The following is a 26,429-nucleotide window of genomic DNA, read 5'->3' on the forward strand; positions in this document are numbered from 1 at the left end:
CCAGTTCACAGTTATTGCAGTTGTTGGGTAATGTTAAGTGAGGGGATTAAGTGAGAGGAGGAGGGAGCCGGGAATGGTGCTTATTCAGCAGTCTAACTGGCAAGGGGTAGAGGCTGTTGGCCATTCTGGTGGTTCTGCCTTGAAGAGACCTGTACCTCTTGCCCGATGGTAGCAGGCGGAACAAGCCATATGCTGGATGGAACTGATCTCTCATGATGTTGTGTCTACGCAGACAGCGGGATGTGTGCACATGATGAAATCTCCGGGAGGACAGTCCCGGTGATTTTGCCTGCAGTTTTCACCACCCTCTGAATCAACTGCTGTTCAGCTACAGTATAGTGCAGCTAAAAACCCATACTAACAGCCTATAAGTCAGCACACTTTGAATTGCACAGTTGTAAAAATGTATCATGAGCCTCTGGGGGAGTTTCGCTCTTTTCAGCTTCCTCAGGTAAAAGAGCCGCTGCTGGGACTTCGCTACAGCTGAAGTGATGCTACTGCCCCAGGACAGATCCTCCGACATACAGTAGGTGACACCCAGGAATTTAAAGTTGTTCACCCTCTCAACTGCCTCCCCATTGATGTTAAGGGGTGAGTGACCGAGGTGGTTTGATTTAGTCAACTATGATTTATTTTGTCTTTTTGATGTTAAGTACCAGGTTATGCTTTATTCACCACTCTGCCAGTAGTTCAATCTCCTCCTCGTATGCCGTCTCATCGTTGTCTGTTATGAGGCACGAGCACGGTTGTGTGGTCGGCAAATTTAATGATGTGATTAGTGGGGAAGGAGGCAGAACAATCATGGGTGTAAAGTGTGTAGAGTAGTGGACTGAGCACCCAACCTTGAGGGGCACCAGTATTGATGGAAATGGTGTTAGAAACGTGCTCGCTTATTTTCACATATTGAAAGCATTGGTTAAAAAGTCCAATATCCAGTAACATAATGACTTGTTCAGTCCAAGGTTGCACAGTTTCAGCAGGAGTGTGTTTGGCCGCATTGTATTAAAAACTGAACTAAAGTCGATGAAAAGCAGCAGTGCATAGGTGTTTTTGTGCTCCAGATGTTCCAAAAGTAGATGAAGCACAATAGCAATGGCATCCTCCATTGATCTGTTCTCCTTGTATGCTAACTGGTACTGGTCCAAAGCAGTTGGTAGGGCCCTTTTTACGTGTTTCATGACCAGCCGCTCCAGGCACTTTGCAGGGATAGATGTGAGTGCAACAGGCCTATAATCATTCAGGCATTTGACATGTGGCTTGTTTAGGGACAGGAATGATTGTGGCTGCCTTAAAACATGATGGGACCCATGACCTGGACAGCGACAGGTTGAAGATGATGGTAAAGACTTCTGCCAGCTCGGACGCACAGTCCTTTAGCACCCGGCCCAGTACTCCATCTGGACCAGATGCCTTCCGGTGGTTGATGTTACCCAGGCAGAGTCTCACTTCATGAAGAAACAGGACTGGTGAGGTGTCGTTGTTGGAGGGCAGGTGGGGCCACAAAGCAGTCTTGTAATCCCTATCAAAACGGGCATAGCAATGAAAGCTTTAGCATAAGTTCTGCCGGGAAGACTCAATTATTATGTCACTCATTGCCTTCTCATCTATCCAATCGTGTTCTAATTCTTGTGGTATAAAAGACAGGTACTTACACATGTCTGAGTTCGCAGATGCTGACACTTTCACTCACCTCCAACCTCCCCACCACCACCAAGATGGTTCCTTCCCCTCCAACCTCCCCACCACCGCCAATATGGTTCCTTCCCCTCCATCCTCCCCACCACCGCCAAGATGGTTCCTTCCCCTCCATCCTCCCCACCAACACCAGGATGGTCCCTTCCCCTCCATCCTCCCCACCACCACCAGGATGGTCCCTTCCCCTCCATCCTCCCCACCAACACCAGGATGGTCCCTTCCCCTCCATCCTCCCCACCACCACCAGGATGGTTCCTTCCCCTCCATCCTCCCCACCAACACCAGGATGGTCCATTCCCCTCCATCCTCCCCACCACCACCAGGATGGTCCCTTCCCCTCCATCCTCCCCACCACCACCAGGATGGTCCCTTCCCATACCTCACAGGGGGTCGGCTGCCTGCGCCCCTGCCTTCGTCTTCAGGCAGAAAATGCAGAGTCCGGACCCTCGGTTTGCGAGCTACGGATGGGGCCTACGCCAAAGAACTTTATATCATCATATTGCTTGCTGGGCTGTTAATACATGTTTAATTGTTACAGTGTTTTTATCCCAAGACTTTCTGGTAGAACTAATTCAATTCTACTGCTACAGAGGACGAACTACTCCCAGAGGCATATGTTGTTCCCTTTGAGTCCGATATTGCCCTTATTCCTTCCCACACCTGCCGGGAGTCTGTGGAGGTGTTGAAATGTGCTTCAATCCTTCTTTTATAGTTTTACAGTTAATCATCCTATTCATCTCCAACTTTCTTCATCCCCAACTCTCTTCAACAACAGATCAACCTGCTACCATCCCTTTTCCCTTCCACTTCATCCTTTACCTATTCATCCCCCCAACTCTCTTCATATCCAACTCTCTTTAATAACAGATCAACCTGACTACCACCCCATTTCCTCTTCCACTGCATATTTTCCCTATTCTTCCCCAGCTCTCTTCAAAAAATTATTTCCAACATTCATGGTTTTGGTGTGGTCCTTGCTAGTGAACTACCCATTAATTTAAAGGACAAGTTCGGTATTTTACACTTAAAGCCCTGTTTACAGATCGTATCTGATGAAATAGAACGGTTAAGATTCAAATTTGGACACATGCTGCTGTCCCGAGAATTTTAGGTTTATTTCGCTTTTGTGAACCTATTTTGCCAAACGCGTCACACCCGTAATTCTTCCGTTGAGAGCTTGAATAATAGACACTCCAGCCCAGTTGGTGGCGATAAAGCACCTTTGCCAATTGCAAGCAAACCGCTGGCATTTCATTGAATACACAGAAGAAGCAGAAGAAGAAGCGGCGGAGTAATACCGTACCTCACACAGCACATTCAATACAAGTCAATGGAGTTGGACAAAAACTACGCTAAAACCTGTTGGAATGCATCTTTTTCAGCGATTTTTTTTTGGGACCGTATCAGTGAACACCCCTGACCACTCGGTGAGTTTCACGTCTTTGTAAACGAAAGTTTAATGTGTTTTTAGGAAGGAATCTTCCAGTGCACATAGACAACCATTGTGGGGGTGGAGGGGAAGCGAAATAAACCTAAAATTCTCGGGACAGGAGCATGTGTCCAAATTTTAATCTTAACCGTTCTATTTCATCAGATACGATCTGTAAACAGGGCTTTAAGTGTAAAATACCGAACTTGTCCTTTAAGTTTATAATATAGTATTTTACGGAGCCCCGCAGATGGTGTGCAGGAAAAAAAATAGTAGCCTAAATCATGACCACGATTTGCTAATTGGTTCCCTCGATTTGTTGAATTGTGCGCATGATTTATAAATCGATGGAACAAATTAGTAAACTGTGTACAATCTTGGATGTAGAGATGTATCTGGCCTGAGGGTTCCGCTTACCAATACCAACTAGAAGCTACGTCATATGGTGAAGGGAACGAAATTTGATTTACTTTTTTCTATTATTAACATTCATTGTTTTGCATTATTATTTTGTTTGTTATTATATTTACTTTAAATATCTGAATTGTAAATAATTTGTTGATTATAAAATGTTGAATGTATGTTTTCCCATGTCTTTTTTAAGTGAGCTCACTGTTTATCTGTCTGTTGTCTCAGTTAGCGGGTCAGTTTCATGCTGTTCAGTTTTACATTTACATTTAGGCATTTAGCAGACGCATTTGTCCAAAGCGACTTACAAATGAGGACTTAAGCAAGCGAGTCATCATGAAGAGGCAAAAACAACGCAAGAAGTGCTCAAAATACAGATAAAATAAAATAGTTCCTGCATTGCTTAGAGTAGCATAAGCCAGACCAGGGAGGGTTCAAGGAAAAGGAAATAATTACGGTATTTATTTATGTTTTTTAATTAATTAAGAGGTGAAGTGCTCACGGAAGAGATGTGTTTTCAGCTGTCTTTTGAATGTTGTCAGGGATTCTGAATTCCTGAGGGTGGGGAGATCATTCCACCAGCATGGAACCTTGAATGAGAATGTTCTGGAGAGTGATTTTAAGGCTCTCTGTGATGGTACCACGAGCCGTCGCTCATTGACCGATCATAGGCTTTCTGGTAGGGATGTAGACTGGAAGGAGCGAGTGAAAGTAGCAAGTGTCAGTGGCTTGAACTTGATGCAAATAACTTTAGTTATATGTTTTTGCCCTATTGGCTGTTTTATGGATTGCGATTCTGGATTTTCCCACTCCCAATAAAAGCTGTGCTTGGAATTGGATCCTCATCCTGTGTTTCAGTTTCATAACAGACACACTTTGTTTCAGCATATTAAAGTCATGTGCATTAAATAAAAAATAAAAAATACACACATATAATGATTTGCTAGTGAAAGTAGAAGGGGAACATTTTATTTAACTATTAAACAAAATAGTTAATGGTAGCTTTAACTTGTAGATTTGTGTCATTTCTTTCACTGCTTTCATTCACTGCTTTTTTGCTTTTATTTGATTATGGATTTGACTGACATTTTGCTCATAAGCAGTAATTGGACACATGCATTTGCCAAAAAAAAAAAAAAAAGGAAATACTTTACAATACAGGTGTACTAATGCATTAAATATGCATTAAATCATGTTTAACTAATGTATGACTCATAAAGAATTAAATTATGCAAATGATTCATTCAAACATGCTAGAAGTGGAACATTGTGGTTAACACAAATTGACTTAATGACTATTGATCAGATTAACCAGGCACACGTTAATCATTAACTCGAGATTATCTGTGTATTAATTAATCATAAATTGTGCATATTATGCATATTAGTGCACATATACTGTATGGTAAAGTGATATCCAAAAATGCATTTGATTAAAAACATTTTTCTTTGACATGACAAGCAGATTATGACCTTCCCTAACATCACGCTATCATGAAACATCCCACATTCCACGTGTCGGCAGTCATATGTTAATATACAGCGTTCTAAAACATATTATCAGTTTCATTTCTTTAGAAATAATTGTCATTTTTGACAAAGGCTGCCATTTATCTAGTCAGGTGTTTTGAGATGGTTATACTTAATTAAACTAGTGCACTTCTGAAAAATGCAACCATACAGAAGGGATGCTGTCATTAAAAGACTTTAAATACCAACCAACCACAGCATACAAAACATTCACCATTTACAATGCAAAGATTTAATTTCAGATGAGAGAGTGAATGGGGTGGAGTGGGGTGCTGTTCTGCAGCAACATAGAACAATGATCACAAAATCACAATCACAATTTCGGCACATTTATACAGGATATTATTATTGACTAGACGGATACAAACAAATAAAACATTAAATACGAAAAAGCAAGACTAAAAACAATACATGAACAATCAGTGCGTGCAAGTATGACTATCAAGAAGAAACAGTTTATATGACTTTTTGAAATATGTGATGGATGATAATGTTCGAATGTGATGGGGAATGTAAAGATAGAAAGCCTGATACAAAGATTGATTAAATGCAGAAAGAGAGGTATGAGGCTATCAGCATGATTCTTTAAAAATAAGGTATTTAAACCATAAATATCACCATTTTTTAGCAGATTTAATATTTGTATCATCTCATTCTATGAGATCTCAGAAAATGAGAACTGACCAGATGTTGAAGAGAGAACAGGTGAAGACAAGGAGGGAATGGCAAAATGCATAGCCAATTCTTTAACAGATGATACAAAATAATCATTAAAAGCACTTGCAATCTTTTCTGAATCTGAGATAGAGTACCCCGTAGGGAAATTTGAATATTAACATTATTTTTCTTCTCATTTTCATTTTCACCGGTGATGACCTTAAGGGTCTGCCATAATGTCTTTGGGTTGTTAGCAGATTGGGTAATCTGCTGTTGGAAATATTCCGCCTTAGCCTTACGCACTTCTAAAGTACATTTATTTCTAATTTGTATCAAATTATTTTTTGTCATTAAAATCATTAAGAATTTAATCATGAGTAATAAAACAAAAAGGCGCACATTGCCTTCATGTGAACGGCAATCACTGGCCAAGTAGAAATATGATTTCACAAAGTTTCACTTTGCATAGTGAGAAAATCCACAAACAATTAAAAATGTTTAAATTATGTCAGAATTTGTGGGAATTTTCATGTGTGGGTAAACTCTAGTCTATACCACTAAACAAGCATTAAAGGGTTAGTTCACCCAAAAATGAAAATAATGTCATTAATGACTCACCCTCATGTCGTTCTAAGCCCGTAAGACCTCCGTTCATCTTCGGAACACAGATATTTTAGATTTAGTCCGAGAGCTTTCTGTCCGTCCATTGAAACTGTATATACAGTATACTGTCCATGTCCATAAAGGTAATAAAAACATCATCACAGTAGTCCATGTGACATCAGTGGGTTAGTTAGAAGTTTTTGAAGCATCGAAAATACTTTTTGGTCCAAAAATAACACAAAATAAGACTTTATTCAGCATTGTATTCTCTCCCGGGTCTGTTGTCAATCCTTCACAGTTACGCTGATGGCGTAAGACGCTGATGACGTGTTATCTGGTGCGCCCGAGCTTCATTTATAGACTGAGGGAAACGCACGCTGTAAAAATGTCTCATCCGCGACATGCACATTTACGCACCATTAAAAAAATGATATCCACGCAAACAATGTAGAATAGCTTGAATATAGCGTGCGTCTCCCTCAGACTGTAAACGAAGCTCGGGCGCACCAGATAACACGTCATCAGCGTCTTACGTCAGCAGCGTCACTGCGGAGTCCTGAACGCAGATTGACAACAGACCCGGAAGAGAATACAATGCTGAATAAAGTCTTATTTTGTGTTATTTTTGGACCAAAAAGTATTTCCGATGCTTCAAAAACTTCTAACTAACCCACTGATGTCACATGGACTACTTTGATGATGTTTTTATAACCTTTATGGACATGGACAGTATACTGTATATATAGTTTCAATGGACGGACAGAAAGCTCTCGGACTAAATCTAAAATATCTTAAACTGTGTTCCGAAGATGAACGGAGGTCTTACGGGCTTAGAACGACATGAGGGTGAGTCATTAATGACATTATTTTCATTTTTGGGTGAACTAACCCTTTAAGCGTTGGGGAAGCTACTCTGAAACTGTTTGACAAATTACCAGCTACAAGCTACTCATAAGTTATAATATACAGTCAAGCTACCCTTTTAAAAAAAATAAGTAGCTAAAGTTACTATCCAATACGGGAAACCAGGACTCAAGGGCATAGAATTACAGTGTAACTTTGAACATACAAGACTTGACCATGAATGAGTGAAAACGCTGGGCTTATAGGCATTATACAAAAATATTTGACAGTTATTTGCGGCAACTAAGCAATCAGAATCAAGTATTTTAGAGAATAAATTGTGATATATTTGTGTGGAAATGTAACTTTAACAATTTCAATCAGATTTCATTTCCCGTTGATTTCCTCTTTGATATTGCTTTTATGATTTCTAAAGGCAAACTGCTTCCAAACCATGTTTACATATAGATTTATTATATGTGTGCAAATGTGCAAATTTTCTTTGCAACACTGTGTTCCAAATTATTATGCAATTGACATATCAGTAGGATTTTTCAGAACAATAAACATTCAGATATTCATTTTTCATAGAAAGTGTTTGGCCTATCTTTTTAGATGAATTAGTATCGCTCTCAGACAGGTTTAAGTAGTTTGCCTTAAACTACTTAAGTTTTAGGTAACTTAAACTTAAGTTTAGGTAAATGGAAAACCCACTCAAAGAGTTTGTTCCACAACCCTCATTATTAAGCAATTCACAGTTCAATATGGGGAGGAATCTTTCTGGAGATGAAAAGCATAAAATTGTGCAATGTCTTGCATGATATTGTGTGGAAATGTAATGGAAATTATTGAAATATCAAGAGCTTTGGTTAGAGGTGGCTGAAATGCAAATGTATACATCTGCCAAACTGCATTGAGAGGTTCTTGAGACTCCAGAGACAGCAGCCGTTTCAATGCTTTTCATCTCCACAAAGATCTTTCTTTCTCCCCATGTTGCATGAGAACTTTGACTCGCTTAACAACGTGGATTGTGGACGTTTGACTTAGAAAACCGGGCAAACTACTTAATAAACTTGCCTGAGATTGATTCCTGTCATCTAAAACGATAGGCTTATGAGAAACTAAACAAACAAACCCTTTCTTTGAAAAACTAAAATCTAAATGTTTATTTTACTGAAATCCTACTACGTCACTTGCATGATAATTTGAAACATGTTGATTCATTTAAGAACTGGGAATATTGTATTCACTCTCCCGTGAAGGTGATGATTGACATTTTTAATTACAGTTCAAATTCCAAAAACATGAGCTGCATTAAAGGGAAGTTCAGCATCACTAGTTGGACGTTATTTCATTTGCGTATCTAGCTCAACTGGTTAATTTTCTTTTCAGGGTGTCATTTGTCAGCAGTATGCCTTGTTTTTAACTCAAGACTACACTCAAAAAAAAAATATTTGTAAGCCTTTTTTTAAGATTTACGAATTTGAACTGTACAGTAAGATTCCACCAAATTGAATGAATTGATTTCATATTATGAATTTTAAAAAAACGGGGTTAATAAAACATTTTGTTTAAATCTTAACGGAAAAAGGGAATAATATGCAAGCCGGTTTATTCAATTAAATTTGATGGAATTTTACTACACAACTGAAATTCACAAATCTTTAAAAAAAAAAGCTTGAACCTTGTTTTGAGTGTACATTAGCAACAAAATCTTTGATATTCTGACAACAGAAAAAACTAATTTAATTTAAAACAGACAACGCCTGTTCTAAACAAAACAGACGAGTCAGATGTGAGTTTGTGGTTGCATCCTTTTGTAAATGCCTTTGAAATGTTGCCATAGTATGTTCAATGGCAAATAGAAACAAATTGAAATGCCAATCATTCTTTAGCAGTAATTAAGACTATTCGATGTCTTTCCTTTTTCTGGTATGATTTCCTCTTTCACGTAGGCCTACGTTATAATAAATCCCTGTTCTCTGATGATGAGACCTCAGTTCTGATCAACATGTCTTTCACTGCAGTGCTCTCGGCCGAGCTTCTGCTGGTCACTATGGTGACAGCCTCAAACTTCTATGGAGGCTCAATGACTTTTAACTCAAGAAAAAACTCTAATGGATCGTACAAGGTAAGAAATCATTGAATATACTTTAACTATAAAAAGCAGCCATATTCTTTGTTGGGTGAATTAATACACTGTAAAAGTTAAAAAGTTGTTAAAAAAACGATTTGTGCATTTATTTGCATTTTACATTTATACATGAAAAAAACACCAAAATGCAAAATGAATAGTCTTTTGTTAAAAGTTAAAGTTGAGTGAACCACGACTTTAAGAAATTAAAACATGCATGTGTTCCAACAAGTTCTGGAACTCAATATGCTTTGCAGTTTTTTTTTCTTTTTCTTTTTATTGGTGTATGTTGAGTCATTATTGTATTTTTTGTATGTATATTCAGTAAACCTGTTTGGCTAAACATGCATAAGTGTGTTGTTTGATAAATATTAATTTATACTAAAGCCACGGGATTTAACTTGAACATGATTGACAGTTAGTTAAATGCAATCAACAAAACTGAACAAACTTCACTAAAATAAATACTAGTCACCCTCACAGTGGCTTTAAACAAAACTTTTTGAAACAATAAATCGTATATGTCCCCATGCTTTGACCAAATACACATAATTAAATCATGTGCACAACAGTTCCATCTTTACCACCAAACTTGACAGTTCTCACCATTTAAAATGGGATTTTGAATTCATTTTTAAATGGGAGTATAATTCAAAGATGTTTGTAGCTCATTTTGACAGCAGCCACACATATGTTTTATAAATGCCACAGCCACATATCACCGTGTAGCCCAAGACCGGTTGCCCAATGAAGATAAGCAGGGCTGAGCCTGGTTAGTACCTGGATGGGATACCGCCTGGGAAAACCAGGTTGCCGCTGGAAGAAGTGTTAGTGAGGTCAGCAGGGGGTGCTCACCCTATGATCTGTGTGGGTTATACGCCCCAGTATAGTGATAGGCAAACTATACTGTAAATAGGCACTGATCTTTGAATAAGGTCCTCACTAGGACCAAATTTCGGTAACACTTTAGAATAATGGTCCGTCATTAATGAGTAACTATGCAGGAAGTAATGCAGGACTAAAGAGTAGTTCTACATTAACACTTCAGCTACTACTATATAGAAACAAGCTTAACTAATCAGTAAGTAATATCAAATTTAAGAGATAGTTCCTTATTAGGTAATCAATAATTGCTTAATGAGATAAGCCTCATTAATAACTATTAACTAACTGACAAATTATAAAGAACATTATTGTGTGTCTGAGACGTAATCAGTCATCATTTTTACTCTGAATGTAGTCATAAAATGCATCACTAATTACTCAAGTGTTACCTAGCCACTATGCAGGAACTACTAGTGATCAGGACCATTATTTTAAAGTGAAAAAATATGTTTTTCACTTTAAAATAATGGTCCAGATCACTAGTAGTTCCTGCATAGTTAGGTAATTAATTAGTAATTACCTATTAGTTCTTAATGATGCCAATCTCATCAAGTAATTATTGATTACCTAATAAGGAACTATCTTAGTCCTAAATTTGATATTACTTACTGATTAGTTAAGCTTGTTTCTATATTAGTTAATAGTAGTAGCTGAAGTGTTAATGTAGAACTACTCATTTGTCCTGCATTACTTCCTACATAGTTACTCATTAATGACGGACCATTATTCTAAAGTGTTACCCAAATTTCCTCCATGGGCCATTATCAATCATGGTCTTCTAATCCCCAATCTTTGAATTGGCTCTGTCACACTCTCTCTCGTCTCGTCTGCTATGTGGTGAAGACACTGGCACCATTACACTGTGGCTGCCGTCACATCGTCCAAGTGGATGCTGCACACCTGTGGTGGTTGAGGAGAGACCTTTGGGTGTACAGTAGTAAAGCGCAATATAATGCCTCGTTCATTCATTCATTTATAAAGCATTGATTATTTCAGGTGGAACTTCGCTTCAAGTCGACCTACCATTCCTGTAACGCTTATGATTACTGGCCATGCAAATCTGGAGATTGTGGAAATGATGTCAGTACTGTGATTGGTAAAGTAGATTCGAGTCCCAATGGCAACAACTGGTGTCAGTCTGAAGGTGTCATAACAAAGATGGTTTCCACCAACAGCCCGTTTGAGCTCCTGTAAGTAATTTGTATATTTAGGAGAACAGAGTCATTCACTAAATCTCTTCACAGAATTAATATGAACAAAATGCAAATATGACATGTCAACATATTTCAATAGCAAAACTAGTTGCTGCTGGATCAACAACACAGTGCCAGATTATGGATACTGGAATCTTCTTACTTACATTGACCTCGGAGTGAGATCGGACACCTTAGAGCCCAACAGATCTCCAATCACCACCACACTACCCTTTATTAGGTAAAACAGCTTTTTAACAGAATTAATGGAAGCTTATGGTGTCTGTTTCTCTATTTTTTAATCATAATGTGAATTCAACACAATAAAGTACAATTCTACACTACATTGATGTTGTTTTGTGTTGCAGAGTTCCTCAGAACTGTCCCAGGAGGTACAATCTTTTAGCCTTTGATCCTGATGGTGACAAGGTCACATGCAGATATGGAAGTAGAGAAAACAATGAGTGTGGAATCTGCAACAAACCTGATGGTTTTACATTGGATCAGGTGAAGAATATAAGATCTTGTATATTTGTGACTGATTTTTCAAGTAATTTTTTGTTTAATATTTATAGCACTTCCAGAACAGAGAGTAATTTTCAGCTGCAATACAATTAGATCTTACATCAACTACAAATAACAACTTGAACAGGTTTAGGATTCTGTTCAAAAACCATGAAGAGCAAACCCCTTTACTGCCTTTTTTAAATTATTGTTATTGTTATACAACAGTGAGGATTATCAGATGTTCATTATCATCCGATCAACTCCAGTTTAACTCCATCTTGAAACAAATAATAATAGGAACAATAGCACATCAGGCATACATTGCAATCATAAATATTGGTGGACTTGAAACCTAATTAGCTGGGAGAGCACGGGATTGCTTTGACTTTATATGTATTGTTACATAAAGCACTGTAAGCCGAAGTAAATAACTGCTCAATGTGAATTAAAATATGGTATATCATATGGTATGATTTTGCTAATATATTTCTGAAAAAGGACCATTTAACATGCTCATTTGACATGTGTACACACACCAATAGATACAGATAGACAAAAAAACTATAAATATACATTAAAATCATTTGTGAAACATCACTGAACAACTTGCATTGCTTTATGTAACAACAAAATGTTGTTTTTTGCTCAAGTAATTGACACTAAAAGTGTATGAACACTGAGCAACTATTTCACCTCTTAAGAGCACAACCATTGGCGTCTAACGTCTGAATTTACATATAAATACATACACATTTGACCAACGAAATGCACAATTCTATGCCCAACTGAAGTTATTACATTCTAAAATATTCTAGTGTATGTTGTAAGCAAATAGAATGCCATTTTTGTATGTTTTTTTTTTTACTCTGGTCAGTATTTCAGTTTTTTCTTTTCTTTAAAATGCAGCATAACTGCTCTCTGTCATATTGGCACACATGGAATCTTGGAGTTTATTCATTTGAGCTGGTGCTGGAGGATTTCCCCTTTCAGAAGATTACCCTGTCATACTCCAACCAATCTCCAGAGGAAAGATCTCCAATCAGTGTCATCAGAAACCGACGCGCTGTTAACAAAGGGGGAACTGGAGCACAAATACCTACGGCAATCATAACAACTACAACTACCAAAACTACACGTAGGACAACCACAACAACCACAACGACACCAACAAAACCCAAAAGAACACCAGAAACTCTCACCACAAAAAGACCTACGACCACCACAATGACACCTACAATAACCACAATGACACCTACAACAACCACAATGGCACCTACAACAACCACAATGACACCTACAACAACTACAACAACCACAATGACACCTACAACAACCACAATGACACCTACAACAACCACAATAACACCAGAAACTACCACAACAGCACCGGAAACAACCACAACAACAGTGGAAACAACCACAACAACCCCAGAAACTACCACAACAGCACCGGAAACAACCACAACATCAGTGGAAACAACCACGACAACACCAGAAACTACCACAATAACACCAGAAACAACCACAACAACCCCAGAAACTACCACAGCAACACTGGAAACAACCACAACAACACCAGAAACAACCACAACAACAACCACGACAACACCAGAGACAACCACAACAACAACAACCACGACAACCCCAGAAACTACCACAGTAACACTGGAAACAACCACAACAACACTAGAAACAACAACAACAACAACGACACTGGAAACAACCCCAACAACCCCAGAAACTACCACAACAACACTGGAAACAACCACAGCAACAACAACACCAGAAACAACCACAACCACACCAGAAACAACCACAACAACACCAGAAACAACCACAACAACAACAACCACGACAACACCAGAAACTACCACAGTAACACTGGAAACAACCACAACAACACTAGAAACAGCAACAACCACAACGACACCGGAAACAACCATGACACCGGAAACAACCACGACACCAGAAACAACCACAATGACACCGGAAACAACCACGACACCGGAAACAACCATGACGCCGGAAACAGCCATGACACCGGAAACAACCATGACAACGGAAAAAAACACGATACCGGAAACAACCATGACACCGGAAACAACCACAATGACACCGGACACAGACATGACACCGGAAACCACAACGACACCGGAAACAACCACGACACCGGAAACAATCATGACACCGGAAACAGCCATGACACCAGAAACAACCACGACAACGGAAAAAAACACGATACCGGAAACAACCATGACACCAGAAACAACCACAATGACACCGGACACAGACATGACACCGGAAACAGATATGACAACGGAAACCACAACGACACCGGAAACAACCACGATACCGGAAACAACCACGATGACACCGGAAACAACCACGATAACACCGGAAACAACCACAATGACACCGGAAACAACCATGACGCTGGAAACCACAATGACACCGGAAACAACCACGATGACACCGGAAACAACCACGATGACACCGGAAACAGACATGACAACGGAAACCACAACGACACCGGTAACAACCACGACACCAGAAACAGATATGACAACGGACACCACAACGACACCGGAAACAACCACAATGACACCGGACACAGACATGACACCGGAAACAGATATGACAACGGAAACCACAACGACACCGGAAACAACCACGATAACGGAAACAACCACGACACCAGAAACAACCACAATGACACCGGACACAGACATGACACCGGAAACAGATATGACAACAGAAACCACAACGACACCGGAAACAATCACGATAACGGAACCAACCACGACAGCAGAAACAACCACAATGACACCGGACACAGACATGACACCGGAAACAGATATGACAACGGAAACCACAATGACAACGGAAACAACCACCTCACTGGAAACAACGACACCGGATACAGCCACAACGACACCGGAAACAACCATGACACTGGAAACCACAATGACACCGGAAACAACCACGATGACACCGGAAACAGACATGACAACGGAAACCACAACGACACCGGAAACAACCACGGCACCAGAAACAACGATGACACCGGAATTAACCACAACGACACCGAAAACAACCATGACACTGGAAACCACAATGACACCGGAAACAACCACGATGACACCGGAAACAACCACAATGACACCGGAAACAGACATGACAACGGAAACCACAACGACACCGGTAACAACCACGACACCGGAAACAGATATGACAACGGACACCACAACGACACCGGAAACAACCACAATGACACCGGACACAGACATGACACCGGAAACAGATATGACAACGGAATCCACAACGACACCGGAAACAACCACGATAACGGAAACAACCACGACACCAGAAACAACCACAATGACACCGGACACAGACATAACACCGGAAACAGATATGACAACAGAAACCACAACGACACCGGAAACCACAATGACACCGGAAACAACCACGATGACACCAGAAACAGACATGACAACGGAAACCACAACGACACCGGAAACAACCACGACACCGGAAACAACCATGACACCGGAAACAACCACAACGACACCGGAAACAACTATGACACTGGAAACCACAATGACACCGGAAACAACCACGATGACACCGGAAACAACCACGATGACACCGGAAACAGACATGGTAACGGAAACAGACATGACAACGGAAACCACAACGACAACGGTAACAACCACGACACCGGAAACAACCACAACGACACCGGAAACAACCATGACACTGGAAACCACAATGACACCGGAAACAACCACGATGACACCGGAAACAACCACGATGACACCGGAAACAGACATGGTAACGGAAACAGACATGACAACGGAAACCACAACGACACCGGTAACAACCACGACACCGGAAACAACCACAACGACACCGGAAACAACCATGACACTGGAAACCACAATGACACCGGAAACAACCACGATGACACCGGAAACAGACATGACAACGGAAGCCACAACGACACCGGAAACAACCATGACACCGGAAACCACAACGACACCGGAAACAACCACAACGACACCGGAAACAACCACAACGACACCGGAAACAACCACAATGACACCGGAAACAACCACGACACCGGAAACAACCACAACAACATCTACGACAACCACAACGACACCGGAAACAACCACTACTACAACCACAATAACCACTACTACACAAACAACAATGACATCTGCAACAACAACCCATAAACCACCAACCATTAAACCACTGAGCAAAATACCACTTCAGTTTTCTCTTCAAGGTATGTTTTGAACTTTTGTAAAGTGTGTTTCAAAACTATTCTGTTATGTAAATTAATACTTTACATACATTTCAGTTGATAGTCCAGCACCATCTTGCATTGAGGGTGAATATCTACCACGGTTCCTTTACCCAACACCTCATCATGGAGAACACCTGCAGGCTCACGTAAATCATGAGCTTGAGATCAGAGTGAAAGCTTTTGCTTATTTTTCAAGGTATTAAGATTATTATTATAATTTTTTTAAATATTCAATATTTAATGTTTTTATAATAAATATACTTTAAATAAAAGTTAGACACTGTCTGCCAGATATAAAGATAAGACAGAAATATTAAGACTAGTAGGCTAGTATTCTATTCCAAATTCAGCCATGGGCATCCCATCACTTACTCTCTTGAGTAGATACTTATTTTGAATAAGTAACTACTTCACAACCTCTAAAAAGTATGTTCTCTATAGTACGAATGTGTGTACTAGAATGAATGTAATTCGGACATATTACATCCGCCATGCTGTCATTATCATGTGACCTACAGTACCAGTGTCAGTTAGGGCCTACGTCTCTTCAGTGCCATTAAAAAATTCCTATCCCGTGGCGTAATGGGATAGTGTCCATCGTATGCACGCTTCAGAATTTCGCTGGAAGTAGTAGGTCATCCTTTTTGTATATGCTTTTTGAGTATTTATGAGTATTTTGAATTCGGACATACTTTTGTTTTGCCACATAATGTTTTCCGTCTACTATTATTATTGATAGTAGGGAACAGCAGCAGCTCCTGTCAGTAAATTTAGGTAGAGCTGATTCTGGATATTAGCACTAGTTTATGATAAACATTTTGTAAGCTTTATATTCTAATAGCTGAACACATAAGACACTTTTGGCATACTTCTAATGTCCTTGCATTATTCAGCCTGAGGGTGGCGCTTGATTGATTGACAGAATTTGGTACACACGACAAACGCATAGAATGCAATCTTAGAATTGCCTTAATGTATTTATTGCCTCCGAATGTTGTTTCAGAAAGTTGCAAGTTCAAATAGTCAAAAACTAAGTCATGTCTATCCTCAGAACAAACAAAACAAACACAATAGAACTACTGTAGGTCTATATAAAGGCTTTGTACTTTCATTAATCTTCTAATTTCTTATTTGGGCATCCTCGTTTCCTTTCCTCGCTTCCTCTCCTCGCGTACAGCTCCACCCCCTGTAGGATGCGAGGGAAGGCTGCAAGGAAAGACAATGAGGACTGAGGAATCGAAGGAAAGCTTATTTGTAAATTGGAATATTCTTGATCACTCGAGCGTTACTTCAAAGCACCATCAGCTGTGCTCAAAGGATCTGCCCTTATGTTGTTTGGTTATTTAAGAAATAAATAAATAATAAAGATAAAGCAAGATGCCCGGTTTGATATATGAGTGATATACGGTTTATTTGAACTGCAAAGGTAAAGCATAAATTAAAATGATTGTGACACATGTGAAAGGGGAGAATTTATATGTGCGTCAGGTTTCTTGACTAGAAAGACTTCTGCATAGGATACACCTGTGCATCCATGCTCATAACTCCTCTGGAAGCTCCCTCACTCCTCTTGGTGCAATTAGAGAACTGAGATGTGCTTCAAGATGGCTGAATTTGATTGATCAAATTCAGCCATCTTGGGTCACAGGCTGGAGGACGGAGGAGCGATGAAACGAGGAAGCATCTGAGCATAGAGTATAGAGTGGTGCAGGTATGACGTCACTTTGTAGGCCAATCGGCGGATAGCATCACACTGGTTCCACATTTTCACAGATGAACACAACTTTTTGTGAATTTTGAAGCATAAATGTTCAAATAATAAATGTAAAGCGTTTTAGCGGTACTAAATAAACTAAATAAACAAACTAAATTCGATGATTAGTCATTGTAGAATTGTGAAGAAATTTTGAAATATAGTTGTGCGCTTCTAAAGTTGTTCGTCTTGCAATGTTTTTTTGTGGTTTTTGCTATCTAGAATCACTGATGTCATCATTAGTGGACCTCTGAACAGCACAAAGTACAAAACTACAACTGGGGAATATGTGATTAACTGGACACCAACTGCAGAGAACTCTGGCCAACACTTTCCATTTTGCTTCATTGCAGAAGCACAAAATGGGTATGCTTTATTGACCAAAAGTACTGTTTCTTTTTTTAACCACACTTTACATAATGTTATGATTGTTGATTAAAAAAAATCTTTGTTTTAAGGTCTAATATTTACCAGTCTGAGATGAGGTGCGTCGTTGCAAAGGTGGATTCTGAAGGTAGGTAAAGCAGACCCAAATGATAATTCCGCAAGATGAATGACTGAAATAAGTTAACTCATTTATGAATAAGAATGTATAGTTAATGATTTCTGTGAAATCATTTCATTCTTTGCATTTTGGGGCTTTTAGTCCATGCATAGCTGTAAAGCATCTATATGCTGGTGTGCTCTTAAAGGTAGAGTAAATTAACCTTTAACCTTCATATAGGCCTACTGTATATTATATTGTACATTTAAAATGTACATATTTTATCTGGAAAAGCAGAACACTAGTATTGATAAATCATCTTGCACCACACATTTGTCCCATCCCACTTTAAAAAGTTGTTCATTTACATAGACATTTCCTGCTCTGAAGAAATGTAAATGTTCGCCTTTGATTATTATTTTTAGGACCCGTGGCACATGTAACCTGCACACAAAACTCAATGTCAGTGAAAATTGAGAAATCCTCCATGGAAAGACTCCATGCCGGCCACTTGAGACTGATAGATCCGTCATGTCGGGTTTACTCCAATGGTACTTACATTTTCGCCAACACACTTCTAAATGAATGTGGCACATATTTTGAGGTGAGACGCCCTAGCAAATCAACATTTACAATCAGATCTTGTGAATTACAGAGCTAAACTATTTCAAAACGTCTGTTTCTTTGAAGGAGAACGATAATGAACTCATCTTCAGGAATAAAATGAGTACATTCGATGATCCCAGGGACATTATAACCAAGAAGAATCAGCTAGAAATTGAAATCCTGTGCAAGTACCCGAAAAGGACAAACCTTACAATGGAGATTGATACTCACAGACCGCCAAAATTCTTTTCAGAAAAGGGTTTTGGCACATTCAACTATGAGTTTGAGTTTTATACTTCAAGCAATTTCAACAACAGAAGGGATCCAAAATCCTACCCACTTGAGTACAATGTGGGAGATAAGATATACATGGAGATTGAACCTGTCACTCCAGTCCAAAACACTGAGGTCTTCCTCGAGTCGTGTGTGGCTACACCTTACGATAATCACAATTACCCCTTCTCTTATCCCATCATCACCAATGGGTGAGATTCTACAAACTCCTAAACACTTACACATCCTATCCATATGTTACAATACTGTATGCTTCTCTTTTCAGTTTGTCAGACAAATGAATCAAGTGCTTTTTTAAATTTCAGATGCAACATGGATGAATCAGTCCATATTTTCTCAAGCCACAAACCATATGTCCAGTTTGAAATGGAGGCGTTCAAATTCATCGGGCTCCATGACCAGGTTAGAGTGGCATTTAGTCCAGAATATGTATGTGAGTGGAAAGAATGAAATTTAAGTTGAAATAACTTAAATATACAAGTTGATTTTTGTGAAATTTAAGTGGAATTTAAGGCAGCAACTTTTTTACAGTTTATACTGATATATACCAACTTCTAAGTCAGTGTAATGCAATTTAAGTTGAAATGACTTAAATATCCAAGTAGATCGAACTTTTTTTTTAAATGTATATATTTTTGTAACATTATAAATGTCTTTATACTGTTACTTTTGATAAATTTAATGCATCTTTGCTGAATAAATATAATATAATATATATATTGCTGACCCCACTTTTTTTAAATGGTAGATAAATTAATTCATTAATATCTGGGCACAATATATTCCATACATTTGCAAGGGATTAGAATGGCGATTAGAAACTTTAAAAAATTTTAATAGAGTGAGAGATTTCAGTTGTATAGGTGAATGGAATATACCTTTTACAAAACATTTAGTAAACCTCAAGCTTGCGTTCATTGTCATTCATTTTCAAAGAAACATTTTATTTATTTATTTTTTAAATATGGTTTTCATTTTTCATCTTTAATTGTGACAGTTAATGATCTAGTGACAGTTAATGATCTAGTAATACTGTGTTTAACGTGGTGAATTCTTGAAGTCATGCAGTTGCATTATGGGTCCTATGTTTTCTAAGCGATTTTGGAGCAATAGAAAATGGACTCATACGACAAGTGACATAAAATAGAAATATGGGTGTTTAACTCTTTTTTTTCTGCCTCTGTCACTGTCTCTTGCCTTTTTGTCTTCCTCTCTTCTTGCTCTTCTCTAGGTGTTCATCAGCTGCTCAATCATCATATGTGAGGCGAACAATCCCAAAACCCGCTGCTCTCAGGGTTGCGTCAACAGCACAACCGCTCCACGATCCCACCACATTCACAAAAGAGAGGCTCCCATCCAGACCGAGAGCCACTTCATTTCCCAGGGGCCCCTGCGGCTGAAGAGGAGCAGTGCATCAGGTAAGCAGTGCATCTTCATGCAGCTTGTGCATCAGATGATTGTATAATAAAGGAATGGTGTTAATTGTTACAACATTTACTCACATTTCAGAGGTCAACGTGAGCCAAGGTCTGAATCTAAACCTTGCTATGGTCGCTGGCTGTCTCTTGGCAGCAGTTGCCATGGTGTGTGGATTGATGGCCTACAGATCCAGGGGAGCAAGTATCAGAGACCAACCCATGTCATCACATGAGTTTTGAGCATGTCCGCTGTTTCTCGTTTTTTGTGTTTTTTTTATGCTCTAGTTTTCCAGTGAAAACAGAGAACTTACAAGATTGTTGGTGTGCTACCAAAAAGCTGTCGTGAATTTAGTTCTTGGTAAAAGGTTTATCAAAGGTTAATTTGTAATAATTTTAATAATGTGAAAGCAATGTGATTTTAAATCAGATTGGGAATACATCAGTTTAAACAGCTTTGTTGTTCACTGGTTTATTTAATCATATATTGCAGGAGGAGCAAAGCAAATGTGTAAACAGAACTAGAGTTGTGATGGTTTCTATGTCACTATATGGTTGCTAGGGTTTTTTCAGTGGTATTCTGTGGTGTGATGCTGTGGTAATTTACTCATGTCATTTCAAATCCGTATCACGTTTTTTTCATTCTTTTTATATACAAGATGAAATCAGTCCAGTTTGGAATGAAATGAGGGTGAGAAAATTATGACCGAATTACATTTACAATTACATTGTGAAAGATCCCTTTAAGTTGGTTGCTTACTGGCCAATCAAGTACTGGCATATTAGCTTAGTAAGTTTGATTCTTTTCTGTGATTTAGTCCCAGGTGTCTTATTCTCAACCAATTAATTACTAAATGTGCTCACATAATTCTCTATGGGTTTCTTCATACAGAATTCAAATGCTTTAGTTTTAGCCTATATGTTGATAAATAACGCTTTTAATTTATGTATTATGTTATTGCCTATAAATTGCGTAATTCTTCATGAAAACTGTTCTAAGTTCTTACTTGACTGTCCTGCATTATACTTCCTGCATTGAAAATTCTCATTAATCATGGCTGTTTTATTAAAATGGTGGTTATTCTGATTCACCCTTTTAAGCCATTTCAGAGCAATCAGGATACACACACACACACAATACTGAGACCTCTCCAATGTCTTCAGATCAAAGTATAGATCTATGAATTATGAATTATATTACTTTGTAATATTTGTTACTCTACATTGCATGTAATTTAAAACAAAAACATACAAAAAAAAACCCCGTTTGTGCTGGCACTTGCACCAAGAAACATTCTTCACTACTTGTTGAACAAACAATGTTCAACAATTGTTAATTTCAGTAAACCTGAATTCAACATTGTCCAAACAATTTAGTGTCCATAGAATGATATAATAAAACAATCTTCATGAAAATCCACTGTGGTGATTAGTACTGTGGTGGTTAGTTATTATTATAAATACCAATTATGTGGTGTTTTAGCCATGATTTTACTGTTGTCTGACCTTGTTGTGCAATTTAAAAAAAAAATAATGAAAGTCTGTTTCACAAATACAGTACTTGTGATCAATGTCACCCATCAAGACTATCGGAACTGTGAAATTGAAAGAGAAGCTTACACAGTATCACATCCATGTAGAAACTGTCTAAAGCATTCTAATGTTCGGATGAAATATAACACGTACAGGTATCAACAACATACTGTATTTGTTGAATTACAGTGGTTTGCTGTGAAATTTCCTCGGAATCTTCATTCTGAGTTCCGCTGACTTCCGAGAACAAATCATAAAGTGCAACTCCAGATATATGCATTGGTATTTAACCCTCGTGTGGTGTTCATATTTTTGTTAGTCAGCAGTGTTCGTGGGTCTGGTGGACCCGCTGCATTTTGGGGTTTCAATTCAACACAATCAAACAATTTTATGTTAAAATACTCAACAGACGTTTACTTCATCCCAATTACAAGCAATATAAACAGCATATATGGTTAATATTTTCTCTTTACCTTTGTTAGATCACATTTAAGAATTGCAACCTTGTGCGGGAACGGCAGGGGTAGAAACACAAAACTCACTCTTGCACTCACACTCTCTCACACAATCTCTCTCTCACGCGCACGCACACACTCACGCGCACACACACATAACACACAAATAAACACAACACACAAATACGCGCGCACACACACACACACACACACACACACACACACACACACACACACACACACACACACACACACACACACACACACACACAATTGAATATGTGGTTTACCTGGACTCTCCAATGGTTTTTCTAATGTACAAACTGTATAATCTATAAAACACCATTTATTATGTTTTTTAAAGCCGTTTGGTTGAGGAGGACACATATGTCCTCTAAACCATGTTTACGTTGTAATACCCATGTCATTATACACATTTATGTCCTCATAAACCATATACAAGAACATACACAAACAAAATAACAGCAGTGTACAGTGTGTGGTCATTGAAAATGTGTTCTGATATATGTTCTTCACAGAAACTGAGCCAAGGCCAATGAGTCTGAGTCTGAATTATTAATCGTATAATTTTTCTTTTGATAAAAAATGAACACCATACAAGGTGTTAAGTAACAATTTCCAATAAGGTTCAATTTCTTAACATTAGTTAATGCATAGGTATCATTAACTGACAATGAAGAACACTTTTGCAGCATTTATTATCTTGGTTAATATTAATTTTTTACTTTAACAGTTTTAAATATTTCAAGTTAAACAAATTAATATAGTTAGTAGTATATCATAGCATTATGACTGAAAGGGAATTGACAATGAACAATAGAATTTTAAAAGTATAAATTATGATGTGAGAAAAAAGTGTGGCTAGTCTCAAAATAAAACATACAAAAAATAACTTTAATATTGTAATTATATTGTTCTAAAATATGGATATGTTTAGCCTATGCGTGAATAAGTGGAGTGAATAATTTACTAAATAATTGGGTTGTTTCCGTGTGCAGTTCGTCAGGATTAATTAACCACCAGAAATCTGGTTTAACTAGGCGTTATTCATCCAGCAGCATGGCTTTTTCATTTAATTAAATTGTTGTCATTCTTTGCAGTGCAAACACACCTGCTTTCTAAGTAAATATGGCACATTATAAACTGCCTAATGATTTGATAAATACAGTTCTTCATCAAAGGCACTCATTGTTGCAGCCTTTTAGTCATTTTACACATCAGGTGGGCAGTGAATGGATTGTGGCAGTCTATGAGTGCATGACACCTGAGGCTTGTGCAACAAGTGCTATGTGCAACTGACGATTAATATACCCAAATATACTGAGCGAGAGACTTATGATATAAGTGATACAGGCATGTCCAATGAGTCTAATGAGGGAAGAAGCTCCTAAAAAGCCTCTCAGTTTTTGTCCTCGGACTACGCACGCGCTTACCAGATGGCAGCAGGCTAAACAGACAGTTATCAGGGTGGTTGGAGTCCTTGAGGATTTTAACAGCTCTATTTCTGCATCGTCTGAGATAGATGTCATGCAGAGAGGTGAGAGCAGACCCTGTGATGTACTCAGCTAAACACACTACTCGCTTTACAGTCCTTATTAGTGCAGTTCCCAATACTGCACCGAAATACATTGAGTTAGTTCGCTTTCTGTTGTCACTGTTCTACCAGTATGTACAGTAGCACACCCACCAAACTGTCAGAATTTAATTGCTCTGAAGAAATCTGACACGTAGCATGTGTTGACAAACATATTTGTTGAATTACAGTGGGTTGCCAAGAAATGTATCCGGAAACGTATCATAAGAGAGCAAATCATAAAGTGGAGCCACACTTTATTTCAATAGACCACTTTAGACATTCTACTAACTATAAGTAACTTTGTAACTACATGTCAACTAACCCTGTATTATTAGTACACTGTTAGGTTAGGCTTCGGGTTAGGGGGTAAGTTTACATGTACATGAAAAATAAAGTAGTGATGACTGAAAATTAAGCAGAATAAACTGTTCTACATATCAATATCAAGTTTACACATGACTTGGTGCCTCGGGCAAACGTGGAGGTGTGAGTTTTTAGAAATAACTGCACCGTTTCTTTGAATGCATTATCTCTGAATAGTGTGAATTAGTCACTCACCTCACCGCCAAAAATCCAGTTTAACATAGGCGTTATTCACTGGTATCGCCCTGCAGCATGCCTTTTCTTATTAAATTAAATATTTGTCATTTTTTTTCCTGCATAAATAAAACTGCTTTCTATGTACTGTATTTAAAACATGGAAATCATAGACTGTACCAGGATTTGATCCTGTGGCTAACTTGACAAATCCAGTTCCTTATCAAAAGAATTCATTGTTGCAGCATTTTATTTTACACATAAACACATTTATCATTGAAATGTTGCACGTTACAGTTTTTCTCTAGCATGACTTCGCCATACTCATATTCTAGTCAGAATGTGAGTCTGATACTGCTCCATAGGGCTTTGATTATGAGGCGTGTCTTAACCGAACCAGGAAAAAAAAAGACTCTGTACTCAATTGGATAGACCTACAACCAATCAGAGCAACGAAGTAAGTGACGCATAGTTGTCCACAGAGCTCAACTGCACGCACACTGGAAAACTGGAAGTAGTACATTAATGAGTGTAAACGATCTTTGCCGTTGTTGTAAAAATAATTTAAGAATTCGCGGAGTACTTACAAGCACGAATAGCATAGCATTTTTGAGAGAAATACAAAAGGTGTATGTATATACGAACAAGTTCTCTGTTTAGGATTAGATCTCGGTAATAAAGCAAAATAAATATTCTCGCATTTGTCGGCCCTGTCTCAACTTTATAACACGGTTGCAACCCGACTTGACTGATTTAAAAAAATGGAAAGACGACGAAAGAGACCTGGCTTAAGAAGCGTGTTCATCTGAGGCTTCAGAGAAAAGAGATCGTGAGCCCATCCCTTCCATTGGTTTTCATTGCGTCCCATCTTCTTAGCCACCATCGGAGCCAGCTGATAAATTAAACTTTTGCCGAATCCCGTAGGAAGGACGGCAAACACATCTTTCCGATCGACAAATGCCTTGATTGCGGTTCTCTGTTCGTCTTTTAAAATTAATGCGCTGTCGATTTCTTTTATAACAGACGCGATAGCGGAATCTAAACATCTCTATTCTCCAGCTGCAGTCATCTTTGTTGAAAACCAATTCAACCCAACCGCTCTTTGATGACGTGGTGATTACGTAACCGCAGATCATCTGTCCTTCATTGATTAAAGCCCGCCCTTGCAATTTGATTGGCTCTGCCTTCTGGGAGACGAGCATAATTACTCCTCAACGGATGGAGTCCAGACCGAACTTCCCGACCAAAAAATGTTGTGGGCGGGGTTCGGGCTGGCACCCAGGCTAGTTTTTCTCAATTGCTTAAACACATTTCTTGAAACTATGCCTTGTATTCTCAAAACAATTAACACAAATCCATAACGTCTAACCCAATTCCCCAAATATCCTATTTTCAGATCAAAATGAAGCCCTACACTCAAAACCATTCACTCTTGCTGAAAAAAAAAACGTTGCCCTCAGACAGGACACACAAGCTCTCACAACACACAGACTACAACATAGTCTTACACACTGGTGCAATAAATTCAAAACATCCATCCATTTTCTTCCGCTTAT

General features: G+C 38.6%; 1 protein-coding gene across 1 annotated transcript; it reads left to right on the forward strand.

The window, feature by feature from the left end:
- Positions 1–16,291: 16,291 nt before the first annotated feature.
- On the forward strand, positions 16,292–21,837 carry LOC307002667 (CUB and zona pellucida-like domain-containing protein 1). Its single transcript, XM_079620504.1, has 8 exons — positions 16,292–16,395; positions 18,175–18,318; positions 18,411–18,466; positions 18,862–19,040; positions 19,127–19,527; positions 19,642–19,738; positions 20,568–20,754; positions 20,846–21,837. The coding sequence occupies exons 3-8, from the start codon at positions 18,433–18,435 to the stop codon at positions 20,992–20,994; spliced, it is 1,047 nt and encodes a 348-aa protein (XP_079476630.1). The 5' UTR covers positions 16,292–16,395; positions 18,175–18,318; positions 18,411–18,432; the 3' UTR covers positions 20,995–21,837.
- Positions 21,838–26,429: the final 4,592 nt, after the last annotated feature.

Source organism: Phoxinus phoxinus, assembly GCF_949152265.1.
Source record: "Phoxinus phoxinus genome assembly, chromosome: 8".
Classification (NCBI taxonomy): Eukaryota; Metazoa; Chordata; class Actinopteri; order Cypriniformes; family Leuciscidae; genus Phoxinus; species Phoxinus phoxinus.